At 46.6% G+C, this 13,370-nt stretch overlaps 1 protein-coding gene across 1 annotated transcript in view; it reads left to right on the forward strand.

Moving 5' to 3' along the window:
* LOC128456656 (myotonin-protein kinase) overlaps window positions 1-8,942 on the forward strand; it is a 43,270-nt gene extending 34,328 nt beyond the window's left edge. The window contains exons 8-14 of the mRNA XM_053440912.1: window positions 1,496-1,744; window positions 2,228-2,313; window positions 2,410-2,500; window positions 2,669-2,829; window positions 5,669-5,741; window positions 6,392-6,466; window positions 7,026-8,942. Coding sequence (XP_053296887.1) covers window positions 1,496-1,744; window positions 2,228-2,313; window positions 2,410-2,500; window positions 2,669-2,829; window positions 5,669-5,741; window positions 6,392-6,466; window positions 7,026-7,127 — 837 coding nt within the window. The 3' untranslated portion in view covers window positions 7,128-8,942. The remainder of the gene's footprint in view (window positions 1-1,495; window positions 1,745-2,227; window positions 2,314-2,409; window positions 2,501-2,668; window positions 2,830-5,668; window positions 5,742-6,391; window positions 6,467-7,025) is intronic.
* Window positions 8,943-13,370: the final 4,428 nt, after the last annotated feature.

Genomic DNA, 13,370 nt, shown 5'->3' on the forward strand with positions numbered 1-13,370 from the left:
CTCACAACCAGATGGTGGTCGGTTGACAGTTCCGCCCCTCTCTTTACCCGAGTGTCCAAAACATGCGGCCTCAGATCAGATGACACGATCACAAAATCGATCATTGATCTTCGGCCTAGGGTACTCTGGTACCAGGTACACTTATGAGCACCCTTATGTTTGAACATGGTGTTTGTTATGGATAATCCATGACTAGCACAGAAGTCCAATAACAAACGACCGCTCGGGTTCAGATCAGGGAGGCCGTTCCTCCCCACCACGCCTCTCCAGGTATCTCCATCGTTGCCCACGTGGGCGTTGAAGTCACCCAGCAGAACTACGGAGTCCCCTACTGGAGCCCCATGCAGGACTCCATTCAGGGTCTCCAAGAAGGCCGAGTACTCTGAGCTGCTGTTTGGTGCATACGCACAAACAACAGTCAGAGTTTTCCCCCCTACAACCCTTAGGGGCAGGGAGGCGACCCTCTCGTCTACCGGGGTAAACTCCAACACCGCGGCGCTCAGCCGGGGATTTATGAGTATCCCCACACCCGCCCGGCGCCTCACGCCCTTGGCAACTCCGGAGAAGAATAGAGTCCAACCCTTATCCAGGAGTACGGTACCAGAGCCGAGACTGTGCGTGGAGGTAAGCCCCACCAGATCTAACTGGTAGCGCTCCACCTCCCTCACAAGCTCCGGTTCCTTTCCCCACAGCGAGGTGACGTTCCACGTCCCCAGAGCCAGCTTCTGCCGCCCGGGTCTGGTCCGTCGAGACCCCTGACCTTCGCTGCCACCCATGTGGCTGCGCACCCGACCCCAACGGGTCTTCCCACAGGTGGTGGGCCCATGAGATGAAGAGAGGGGGGGTGCCACGTAGTTTGTTCGGGCTGTGCCCGACCGGGCTCCGTGGCAAACCCGGCCACCAGGCGCTCGCCATCGAGCCCTCCGTCTGGGCCTAGCTCCAGACGGGGGCCCCGGGCTTCCTCCGGGCCGGGTCACATCTCCTCTTCCGTCGATATTCATTGAGGGTTTTTTTTGGCCCCTCACCTGAGACCACTCTGCCATGAGAGACCCTACCAGGAGCACAAGGCTCCAGACAACACAGCCCTCAGGTTCACAGGGACACGCAAACCTCTCCACCACGATAAGGTGACGGTTCCAGGAGAATTGTAATTGTATGTCTAATTTAAAGAGAAGCTCTGGTTAAGGGTATAGTTGGTCCAAATACTATTCATAGTAAGAAAACGATCACCAGTAGGGTGAAGGGGACCTTCTTATTCAGGAACAATAGACAAGAGTCTGTAGAGGAAATTCTATATAGGCTAATGTATATAATTTATTCACAACCCAAAATAGCAACCACTTACCACAGAAATTAACTTATTTAACAGGATGGACTACTAGATGGAGCCTCGAACCAGGAATAGGGTTTTTGGGGGAATATTTATAGTTCAATTGTATATAAATAATAACAATAGTTGTGTTGTATAATGTAATTTTTTTCTAAAAAACTCCAGGAGTATTTTGTGTTCCCTCTCGCTGGGCTGGAGATTTCAGATAAGGCTCATTCATTCATCCCTGGGCTAATCTGTGAGAGGGAAATCCGTCTGGGGAGGAAACGCTCCAGTGACTTCAGGAGCCATCCATTCTTCTGTGGAATAGACTGGAATTCCCTGAATCAACTCTCTGCACCATTCCTGCCTGATGTATCTAATGCTACAGACACTTCCAACTTTGACATTCTAGATGACTCTCTTAGCGAAATGGTATATCTTTAGAGAATGTTAGTCTCCATGTCATGCATATCTGTGAAGGTCATGGTATGTTAAGGAGTATACAATAGGTTAGATTAGATTCAACTTTATCGTCATTGCACAAAGTACAAGTAGTTAGACAACGAAACGCTGTTTAGCATCTAACCAGAAGTGCAAAAAAGCAATCAAAGGTGCATAGTATGTGCATATGTAAAGTGTAGTTTGTCCTTACTCTTGTTGAGGGTTAAGGGCAGAGGATGTCACACCTTGTAAAGCCCTATGAGACAAATTGTAATTTTGTAAATATGGGCTATACCAATAAAATTCGATTGATTGATCGATACATATACAGCTGGGTTTGTCTGTGTTTCAAAAAAAAAAAATCCAATGACCCACTGCATGTTTAATACAACAATACAATTTTAGAATCCTCTTTGAGAGTCCAATTGCTTGCGTACAATTGGTATGCAAATTGATATCTGTTATAATCTGCAGGAGACACTCTCTGATGTAATGAAAAGAGCACCAAAGGGAGTACACTTGGCTTTTGTCGGATATTCTTACACAGCTACCAGGTGGACTTAATTTATGACAAATATTTTATATGCAACTCTAACTGACGTCCGTATGGGGTCTTCCAGGGTGTTGTTTTATTTTTCTCTCTTTTATAATCATAAGGGTGCCATTGACCACAGTCAAAACATTATGATGCAGATTGACCACACAAGGCTCAAGGAGCGTGAGAGACTGTACACACAAGAGAAAGTGGTGAGACATAATTACCTTAGAGACTATATAAAGTGTTATCTTACACTATTTATTTCAGTTCCTATGTATTCCATTTCGACAAGACATATATTCATGTAATGATAACAAATATTGTTTAGCTTGATTCCTTGTGATTTTGTAATTAATCTACCTCTGTTTCAAATTCAGAGCCAGCTGTTGCATCTCACCGATGCTCTGCCAGACAACATGCCTGCATTGCTGAAGCTCCCACTCACTGCAAAGCAAAGTCGTACTGTGTCCACCCAAACCACCACTGAGGAGGAGGAGGGGGATACTGACAAAATATCAGATCTTGAAGAAGACTTTCAGCGCTATCATACAGTGTGGAAGGATCCTGCTGCTGCGCCAGCTCCAGCTCCCACTGCTCCCACTGAGGGGCTGCACTGGGGCGCTGGGGCTGTTGCAGGCAGGCTCTGGCCCACCTGACTCTGGTTCAAAACGATATGGTTGCAAGATTGTATCATCGTCTCCAGTAGCCATATTTCTACAGAGGTAATGAATAGCAAAACATCTGGGTGCTTGTCTCTCGTGAAGTTGGGAGGAAGGGGGAGGGGGGGGGGGTTACTCTCAGGAGCGGGCGAGTGTGTGTGTGTGTGTGTGTGTCTGTGTGTGTGTGTGTTTGTGTGCGTGTGTCCCCCGGCGCTCCGACCCCGCCCACTCACCTGGAGAGACCCATCTAATCACGGAAGATGGTCCGATCTAGAGACATGTCGTCTTCTCCTGTTAAACTGAATAAACAGCGCTAACAACCAAGCCCCTGTTTGTGAGGCAATATATTGTCCATAGTGTGCAGGGGTACGAAACCTTTACTATCAAAAGAGCGAGTGGGCGGGGTCGGAGCCCCGGGACCTATATACAGTCTATGCCCGGGACCGGAGCACTCGCCACACACACACACACACACACACACACACACACACACACACACACACACACACAGACACAGACACAGACACAAACACACACACACTCGCCCGCTCCTGGTATTTCATGATGGCCTGATACGGTGATGATTTAAAAAATGTACGTGACGTTCACTCACGTTCATCGTTACGTTCACGTTAATAATATGTAAACTGACTCGTTAAGTTCAGCGTTCGCGAAACATATGCACAACATTGTACTGTACAGCCACTGCAGAGGGGCTGAAGAGCCGTGTTCGGCTCCAGAGCCGCGGGTGGCCGAACCCTGTGTGGAACCGAATTTCTATGGTGTATTGGACGTTTTTGTGGCAGCAGTGTCCATCACTTTTAGCTGTCCCCTGGAAACACTTCCGTTGTGTTGTGGCCTCTTCTTGCTGCGCGTTTGGCTTTTTGCAACACGTTCCGGTATTTGCAACGCGTTCCGGTATTTGCTGCGCGTTTCTCTATTTGCAGCTCGTTCCGGTATTTGCAGCGCTTTTCCCTTTTTTTTCAGCGCGTTGCTGTTGTGTTGTGTTGTGAAATTGATGAAGATGTTTTTTTACTTTGCTGGTGTTTTGTCAACTTGCATGTGTTTTCTTAAGTTGCCGTTCGTTGAGCTTTCAGGGCCACCGTAGAGCAGCACTAGTTAATATTGGTTACAATATATATGCAGAGATTACATCATCATCATCTTCATCATCAATGTATTTATCCCACTACTTACTGCGGTTGCTCTTCCCTATTGCACTCTATTGTACCACGGAATCATAGGAATATCATTTTACAACTTGACAGCCACAGCCACAGTCATTCAATATAAGTACATATATATGTATGTATATAAAGAAGTAAGATGGCATCATTCAATGTAAAGAACGTGGTGCTGGTCTGAGTGAGGTCTAAATAGATCTCAGTTTATTTGAAGAACATCTGGAAACATGTTGTAGAACACTAAAGGCCTCAGTATGCTTCTCCGAGTCCATTGCGGACTGACGGACGGACGGATCGGACGGACCCTTTTTGATTTATAGTTCTACGAGCCTTTTTGTTGTGAAAACAATTCACCGCCAGAACAGTAGATGGCGAAACGGAAGTCGAGCTTAGACAAGCCTACCTCATGAGGTATATAGAAGAAGTCCACGCTGGTTTATTTACGTCCTCCCGGCTCCTCACACACAGTGAACGATGGCAACTAACAGAAAAAGGATGTTGATGACGCGACAGTTTTTGCTGAATAAAGTGACACCCAGCGGGTCAAAATGCTTTTGTTACCGTGTCTTAGCGCAGCGGTTCCCCGGTCTTGTTTCCAAACTGCGTTGCTAATTCAACAGCTGCAACAGCTTGAAGCTACACGGAGGCAGCTAGCTTCCCCCCAGCTTCCACACACAGTCAGCAGGGACTCCCGATACTAACTACTACCAAGTGTTTGCTTCTAACCTGACGGTGTTTGAGAAACAGTGTCATGAGAGCCGTGGGATTAAAGTCAGCGGGTTTTTGCGCTGTTCCCACCGCAGTTAGCATGGTGGCTAGCCCGCTACCCCCGTTATCAAAGTTCGTTATAACCGTATGTGACCGTACACACATGCTGTAAGTGCTCTAACCAGCCACCGTCAGCCGGACACACTTGTCACATTAATCATAGAGTCGTAGTTGTGATTTTGGTTTATTGTGATGTAGGGAATGGAACAGGAAGTTTCCATTCCGAAATGCTGGCGTTAGCGGACCAATCACAGCCAAGTGCTATCCGTGGGCTGTCCGTCATTTCGACGTGTAGTTAGAAAAATGAGAGCTGCATGAAAAGCTCTCCGAGGAGCCTCAGAGAGGCACGGAGAGGGCGTTCCACGTTGGAGAGGGCGGTCCTATCTGTCCGTGTCCGTCAAAACGCAGAAGCATACATTGGCCTTAAGTACCTATTATCGGACATGAAAATGTAATTCTTTGCAAGCCTCCGGGGCTCCTGACTGCCAAGGCTTTATCACTACTGATGACTAACCTTGACTTAATAATAAAAGGTTCAAATTAATTAAAAAAATTATTTTGAAGGAAACCAAGTCTGATATGGTCTTATTTCCTGGATGCAGTAATATAGAGATACAGACTATAATGCACTGCAATGGGCTGGAACTGAGGTTTTTATGACATTGCTGGGATCTGTTATTCACTTTAACTAAACATTCCTCAACTGGAGAAATTAGAGGTATAGGTGAATTATAAAACTCACAGTCTTTACTTCTTCATCCACCAGCAGGTTACAGGAAGCACACTGTGAGTTGGAGAAAGAAATGCAGAGATTGAAATGGGAAATGCCAGACTGGAAAGTCTCCAAGGAAACAGGCAAGGGAAAAATGTTATTCAGTTCAATCATATTCAATACAATTCAATTCATTTTGTATCGCCCAAAATCACAACATGACAACCACAGCCACAGTCATTCAATATAAGTACATATATATATATATGTATGTATATATATATATATATATATATATATATATATATACATATATATATATATATATATACATATAGAAGTAACTTTCAAATATCGATTAACCTAGATAAGCAATGAAATCCAAAGGAGAATATAAAGGAAATAGTGGCTTTAAATGCAACCCAGTTTATAAAAACAATCATAAAACACGTATCTTGAGAATGTCGAGTATTTCGGTAACATTACCCAATGACAGAGACATCCATTAAACCCAAGTACTACTTTACTGTCCAGCGTCTTTTAAGAACAACATAAATGGGAGGCAGAATAACAGAACAAAACTGTTTTAACTTAGCATGTAACTTGGTGTGACGGTCGAATTCTTTTTAACCTTTGCATAAGTAACAAAGACCAGATTTGATGTCGGGCAAACAGAGAGTTTATATATGAAATGTGTAAACCAGGCCAAGATTTTTTCCATGTTCCTACATACAGTAGCGGCTGTCTGCTCACTGGTCTGACTTGTATGTGTTACAGAGGAGAAGAGCGCCCCCAGACTGCCAGTACCCGCTGGTGATTCCTCTCCACCGTCACCTGCTCCTGTTCCACAGGGTACAAACAAAACTGAAATATTGATTTAAGTGAAAAGATACAGATTCTATACCATCTGTATTTAGAATATATTTCAATTTGACCATTTTTATTTTATAAGACTTAACATTTTAAATTGTAATCATCATGGTGGAAAACCCTTTGAAATTGTGTTGACATTAACATCTATTTTATTACCATCATTACTACGATATATTAATATTGGTCTTCCTATGGACATACGTTCTGCAGTCTCTGGTGACGCCTTTAAAAAGCAGTTGAAGACTCATCTTTCAAAACTTGCCTTTGTGTCACCTTGTTAAGTCTAGTGCTTGTGATCATCTCTTTGAAATGTACTTTGTGACTGTTCTGTGGAAGGTGCTATATTAAAAAAACTTTACTTACTTACTTAATAATAACTGTATTATTGCAATTCTAGCGTTACCATAATCATTTGTTTGCATGCTTTAATCAAATGACCGAAATCAACCTTATTTTATTTATTTTGAATCAAATATAAAGACACAAAGGTATTATTGTCTGTTTTGTTTTTATTGTGTTTTTTTGTTTTGCCCTACAGGTTCACCTGCCACATGTGACAAGTCAGTCATACGTGCTAGTTTGTGCCGAATGGGGGGAGGTTGAGGCCTGGGAGAGACACTGTTACACTGAGGTCTCCTGAGTGCACAGTGAGGTGTCACATACTGACTTCCCCCATTCGAACGGCACAAAGTACTAAGCACCTGCTCAATGCTCATTCCCTTCCCCACTCTTCCCAAACTTCAAGTAGACCAGAAGGAAAATGAAGGACTAAAAGCTTCTTACGAGATTCTCCGAGCATGTATTTAGAGTAAGAACTTTTCATGATAGATTTTTCCAAGTGACGTGATGTGAGAGGCAACGCTAGGAGCTTATGAGGAAGAAATGACATGGACTTTCTCTTAAGTACCTTGCCTGTCTATCCAGACTGAAAATCCCGATTGAGATACACTTGGTTCCTAGCACATTGTGCATCTTCACTAGTCTCATGATTTGTGCTTAAAGAGTATTTTAGACTGTTACTGTTGTTTCATGTGCGTTTAAAGGTTTTTAGTTGAAAAATCAGTAACAACAGTAAGTCTATAGCAGCGGTCAGGGCTCTCCACATTCATTTAGTTTAAACAAGTGTGCTGCATCTTTAGCTTGATTGTATCAGGGTGCTTAAATTAGGTGACCTGTTTTATACAGCTCAAAACAATGCTTGGATAAATGTCTGTATTAGGTTTTTCTGATTTGTATTTCTTTGGGATGCATGGTATTATATTTTTTAGTTATCCGATGCCTATATCATAACAAATTTTGTCAGATTGCCAATGCCGGTACAGATATATTAACATTTTCCAGCAAATGGCAGAGAACATGAAGTCTCTGCTGTAGCAGGATTAACATATTATTTATGCCATTTTGTGTCATAATGGCATAATGGCAGATGCAGACTGGTCAAAATTAGAAGACCACCTTAACTTAGGTTACAAAAAAAACATGCCATGTTATTTATTTGTATGTAAGATTTTTAAACAGAACTGGATAAATACTTTAACAGACTAGAATGATGCTCTCCCTGAGGCAATCCTAATAATACCCACTTCCAGGGCAAATTTTACCTTTTTGACAAGTTGCTAAAAAAGTCAGTCAACATCAACTCTGTCCACAGGGATGATGTGAAAGTAAGAACATTGTACAAATGTACAGCAATTAGTGTACATAGTGTACTCTTCTTCACACTGATGAATACATTAACCTAAATTCAGAGTTCATATATGCTTTACACCAGTGGTCTTCAACAGGGGGTTGGCGATCCCTAGGGGGTCCGCGGGGTACTGCAGGGGGGTCGCGAAATGTTTGGTTGATAAGACAATTTTTTACATTTATTTTATTTTTTTTGCCATAATTTGACTAAACGTTTCAAACTGATTCTCTCCACTCAACGACGCACCCATTGAGAAGTAAACTCTGGTCATTGGCCACTCGATCCTGAGAAACGAGAGGTTAGCGACACCAGTGACCATAGTCAATTGCATGCCGGGGGCCAAACTGAGGCTGCTGGCAAAATTAAACGTAAATACAGTAAGACTTTTAAATGTGAACTTTTAAACAGGAGATCATTATCATCAAAGTCTTTTTTAGGTAATGAACTAGTCTCAGATCCCAACATTGATTTATTGTCTCTCACTGAGACCTGGCTGCATCCCGATGAATATGTCAGCCTAAAGGAATCTACTCCCCCCAGTCATATAAAAACTGGGGGGAGTAAAATTATTATTGTTGGTGACTTTACTATTCATGTTGACAATAATGATGATAGCCTCAGCGTAGCATTTATTTCAGTTCTAGACTCAATTGGTTTCAGTCAGTGTGAACACCAACCTACTTATTGTTGTAACCACACACTTGACATTGGATCATCAAACAGTGTAAAAAATTGAAATAAAAAAAAAAAGAGAATTTTAGATAATTATCTCGGAATTTCTGAGATATTTATTTTTTCAAGTGAATTCAATACGCTTCCGTATCTACCTGATAGTGCTGAAGCTAAATTTAAGGAAATAATTCCAATAACATTTGAACCTGTATTATCCGTTGATATTGTGGCAAGACAAGGAAAGGCAGAGACGCAGGTACTGTTTACTGTGGTTTATTCAGTAGCAAGGAAGAACTGGCACATGTTCCCCATACGGGAAGTATATATAGCTACAGCCTCTAACATTACCCATCAACCCATTGGGTGAGAGGACACACCCCTGAGTGCACGCCACACAGTCCCCCCCCGAACACCCAGAGGGAAAAAAAAATGGGACAAAAGTCAGTACCTCTCAGGGGGTTTAACGAGGCGACCATAACGGCTACGCCGACCCCCGTCCGCAAACGCAGGGGTGGAACAGGCAGAAGGGACATCATTTACAACAGGCACAGGATCAGGAGGCACAACTGGAGAAAACAACACAGGGGTCTTAGAAGGGGGGCGACCACGACGGGGAACCCGGGCCGGTAGCACCTCTTCGCCGGCCAACAGATGAGCTGGCTTAAGCCTGTCTAACGAAACGCGCTCCCTGCGCCCGCCCATGTCCAGAATGAAACTTTTAGAACCCGCCTCTAACACTCTAAACGGGCCGTCATACGGGGGCTGGAGGGGAAACCGGTGAGCATCGTGACGCACGAAAACAAACCGAGTGGTCGCGAGATCCGTTGGCACGAAAGACCGAGGAGAAAAATGATGCACGGGCACCGGTGCACAAGCGGCCTGTGACGCAGGACGCGCAACAGGAACCGGAAAGGGGGCCGAGCTCTGAGGCAGAAACTCCCCTGGGACGCGGAGCGGCTGACCGAGCACCAACTCTGCAGGCGAGGCATCCAGGTCAGCCTTAGGAGCCGAGCGCAACCCGAGCATCACCCATGGCAACCGATCCAACCAGTTCGCGTCTGAGAGCGCAGCCCGCAATGACGCCTTAAGCGACCGGTGAAAACGTTCACACAAACCGTTAGCCTGGGGGTGGTAGGCAGTGGTACGGTGAACCTGTGTGCCCAAAGACTTTGCTAGCGCCGACCAGAGATCCGAAATGAACTGCGGGCCTCTGTCAGAGGTGATATCAGACGGTGCACCAAAACGTGAGACCCAAGCTGAAAGAAAAGCGCGTGCCACGACCGCAGATGTCGTGGAAGACAGAGGAACCGCCTCTGGCCACCTAGTGGTCCGATCTACCATGGTAAGGAGATGTGTAAAACCCTGGGAAGGGGGAAGAGGCCCCACAAGGTCGATATGCACATGATCAAAACGCTTGGCCGGAATCAAAAATGGCTCGAGGGGCGCCCTAGTGTGCTGGTGAACTTTTGCGCGCTGACACGCCACACATGTGGCCGCCCACTCTTTGACCTCTTTGCGAAGGCCAGGCCACACAAACTTCGAAGACACCAACTTCACCGACGCCCGGACACCCGGATGAGAAAGAGAGTGCACCATATCAAAGACCCGACGGCGCCAAGCAACCGGCACCACCGGGCGGGGGCGGCCCGTGGAGACGTCGCAAAGGAGGGCAGGCCCACCATTTTGCACCACTGCCTCCTCCAGCTCCAGACCGGTACTCGCAGCTCTCAGTGCAACGATACCCGGGTCCCCAGGTTGATCGGCAGCCAGTGCTGAAAAATCAACCCCAAGATGCACAGGGCACACCAGCATCCGCGACAGGCAGTCTGCCACCGGGTTCGCTTTACCCGCCACATGTTGGATGTCCGTTGTGAATTCGGAGATCGCCGCTAGATGGCGCTGCTGGCGAGCAGACCATGGCTCTGTCACCTTCGCCATAGCAAACGTCAATGGTTTGTGGTCAACATAGGCTGTGAAAGGGCGGCCTTCCAGCAGGAAACGGAAATGACGCGTAGCCAGGTACAACGCTAACAGTTCCCGGTCAAACACGCTGTATTTTCGCTCACTGTCTCGCAAACCGCGGCTAAAAAATGCAAGGGGCTGCCACGCACCCGCAACACGCTGTTCAACAACTGCCCCGACAGCCACATCCGAAGCATCGGTCGTGAGGGCGATGGGCGCCCGAGACGCGGGGTGCGCCAGAAGCGCCGCGTTAGCCAGGGCAGCCTTAGCCCCCTCAAAAGCCTGGATCCTCACAGGGGTCCAGTCAACCTGGTCCTTGGCTTTCTTAAGCTTCAAAGCACCATACAATGGTTGCAGGAGTTGGGCCGCACGAGGCAAGAAACGATTGTAAAAGTTTACCATGCCCAAAAACTCCTGTAGCGACCTGACCGAGACCGGATGGGGAAAATCCGCAACTGCATGCACCTTCGAGGGCAAAGGAACCGCACCCTGCGACGAAATGCGATGGCCCAAAAAGTCTATGACAGACAGCCCAAACTGGCACTTGGCTGTGTTTACAATGAGACCATGTCCATCAAGGCGCTGGAAAACCTGCCTAAGGTGCGACAAATGCTCATCAACCGACGGGCTGGCCACCAAGATGTCGTCCAAATAGACGAAAACAAACGCGAGGTCATGTAACACCGAGTCCATCAAGCGCTGAAACGTCTGCGCTGCGCCTTTAAGGCCGAACGGCATTCGCAGGAACTCGAAAAGCCCAAACGGTGTAATGACTTCAGTCTTGGGCACGTCCTCTGCCCGCACAGGCACCTGATGATAACCTCGCACCAAATCGATTTTAGAAAAAATTGTCATGCCCGCCAGACGAATCGAAAAATCCTGAACATGCGGAATGGGATAACGGTCATGGGCCGTAATGTTATTTAAACAGCGGAAGTCACCGCACGGCCGCCAAGACCCGTCCGCCTTGGGCACCATGTGGAGCGGCGAAGCCCACGGGCTGTTGGACCGCCTAACGATCCCCAAACGCTCCATGGTAGCAAACTCCTCCTTCGCGGTGGCTAACTTCACGGTGTCGAGGCGACGCGAACGTGCGAAAACGGGCGTACCCGCAGTGGGAATGAAATGTTCCACGCCGTGTTTAGTAACCGCGGCAGAAAATGCGGGCGTTGTCAGCGAAGGAAATCCGCCAGTAAGCGCTGGAAGACATCCTTTGATGCCGCGAAATTAGCGTGTGTTAACGGCCCGGGTCCCCCTGTCTGACACGGAAAAGACGCAAAAGACACAGCATCAATGAGCCTGCGATTAGCTACATCCATCGCCAGAAAGATGTGCGGGAACAGGAAACCATCATTCTCGGAGCCCAGCAACGACAGCATCTCGTCCATCAGGTCCACTGTCGAACCATCGCCCAAACCGGGAAGCGACAGTAGCTTGTCCGCTCTCTCCGCGGCTGACAAGCTGTAGCGCCGGAGGAGAAACTGCTTGAGGGCGGCGTACTTTCCGCGCAGCGGCGGGGCTCGCAGGAGCTGCATCACGCGCCGGGTGGATTGCTGGTCCAAAGCCGCGACCACCAAAAAATACCTGGAGTCGTCTGCCGTTACTCGTCGCAGATGGAAAAGAGCCTCGACGTGCAGAAACCACGGCGCGGGGTCGTTCTGCCAAAACTCCGGCAGTTTAACGTGCTCCGCGGAGCTGGTCGGTCGCGGAAGCTGCGGCGCCATGGTCGTTGTGGAGACACGGTCCACGGGCGCCGGGGAAGAAAATACGTCTTCCCCCGATGAGGAAGGGACACTATCCTCCTCTACCTCGAACATGTCCAAAAAACGGGGTCACCAATGTGGCAAGACAAGGAAAGGCAGAGACGCAGGTACTGTTTACTGTGGTTTATTCAGTAGCAAGGAAGAACTGGCACATGTTCCCCATACGGGAAGTATATATAGCTACAGCCTCTAACATTACCCATCAACCCACTGGGTGAGAGGACACACCCCTGAGTGCACGCCACAATATAACCATTAAATTCTTTAAAAACTCTAGCTCCACTGAGTTTGACCATATTGTTGATAGCTCTGTTAAGTCATTACGATTAACATTAAACTCAATAGCGCCTCAAAAAGCTAAATTGTAAAACATTGTAAATTAGCTCCCTGGTATAATTCCAACACACATGAATTAAAACAAGAATAAAAAAAACTAGAAGGAAGTTACGCTCCAGCAACCGTGTTGAATATCTCCTAGCCTGGAAGAATAGTGTTAAAGCATATAAGAAGGCCCTCCGCAAAGCAAGAGCTACCTACTACACACCAATAGAAGAAAAATAAAAACAACCCCAGGTTTCTCTTCAGCACTGTAGCCAGGATCACAGAGAGTCACACCTCCACCGAACCCAGTACTCTTCGATCCCTGAATAGCAATTTCTTTATATTCTTCCTTAATGATACAATTCTAACTGTTAAAAATAAAATCAACCATCTCCTGCCCTCAATTGGCACTAATACACCATCAAGAACAGAAATCTCAGAAACTGCTGAGAATCTACCAATTATTTAGACAGCTTCT

Source organism: Pleuronectes platessa, chromosome 15 (assembly GCF_947347685.1).
Source record: "Pleuronectes platessa chromosome 15, fPlePla1.1, whole genome shotgun sequence".
In the NCBI taxonomy this organism is placed as follows: domain Eukaryota; kingdom Metazoa; phylum Chordata; class Actinopteri; order Pleuronectiformes; family Pleuronectidae; genus Pleuronectes; species Pleuronectes platessa.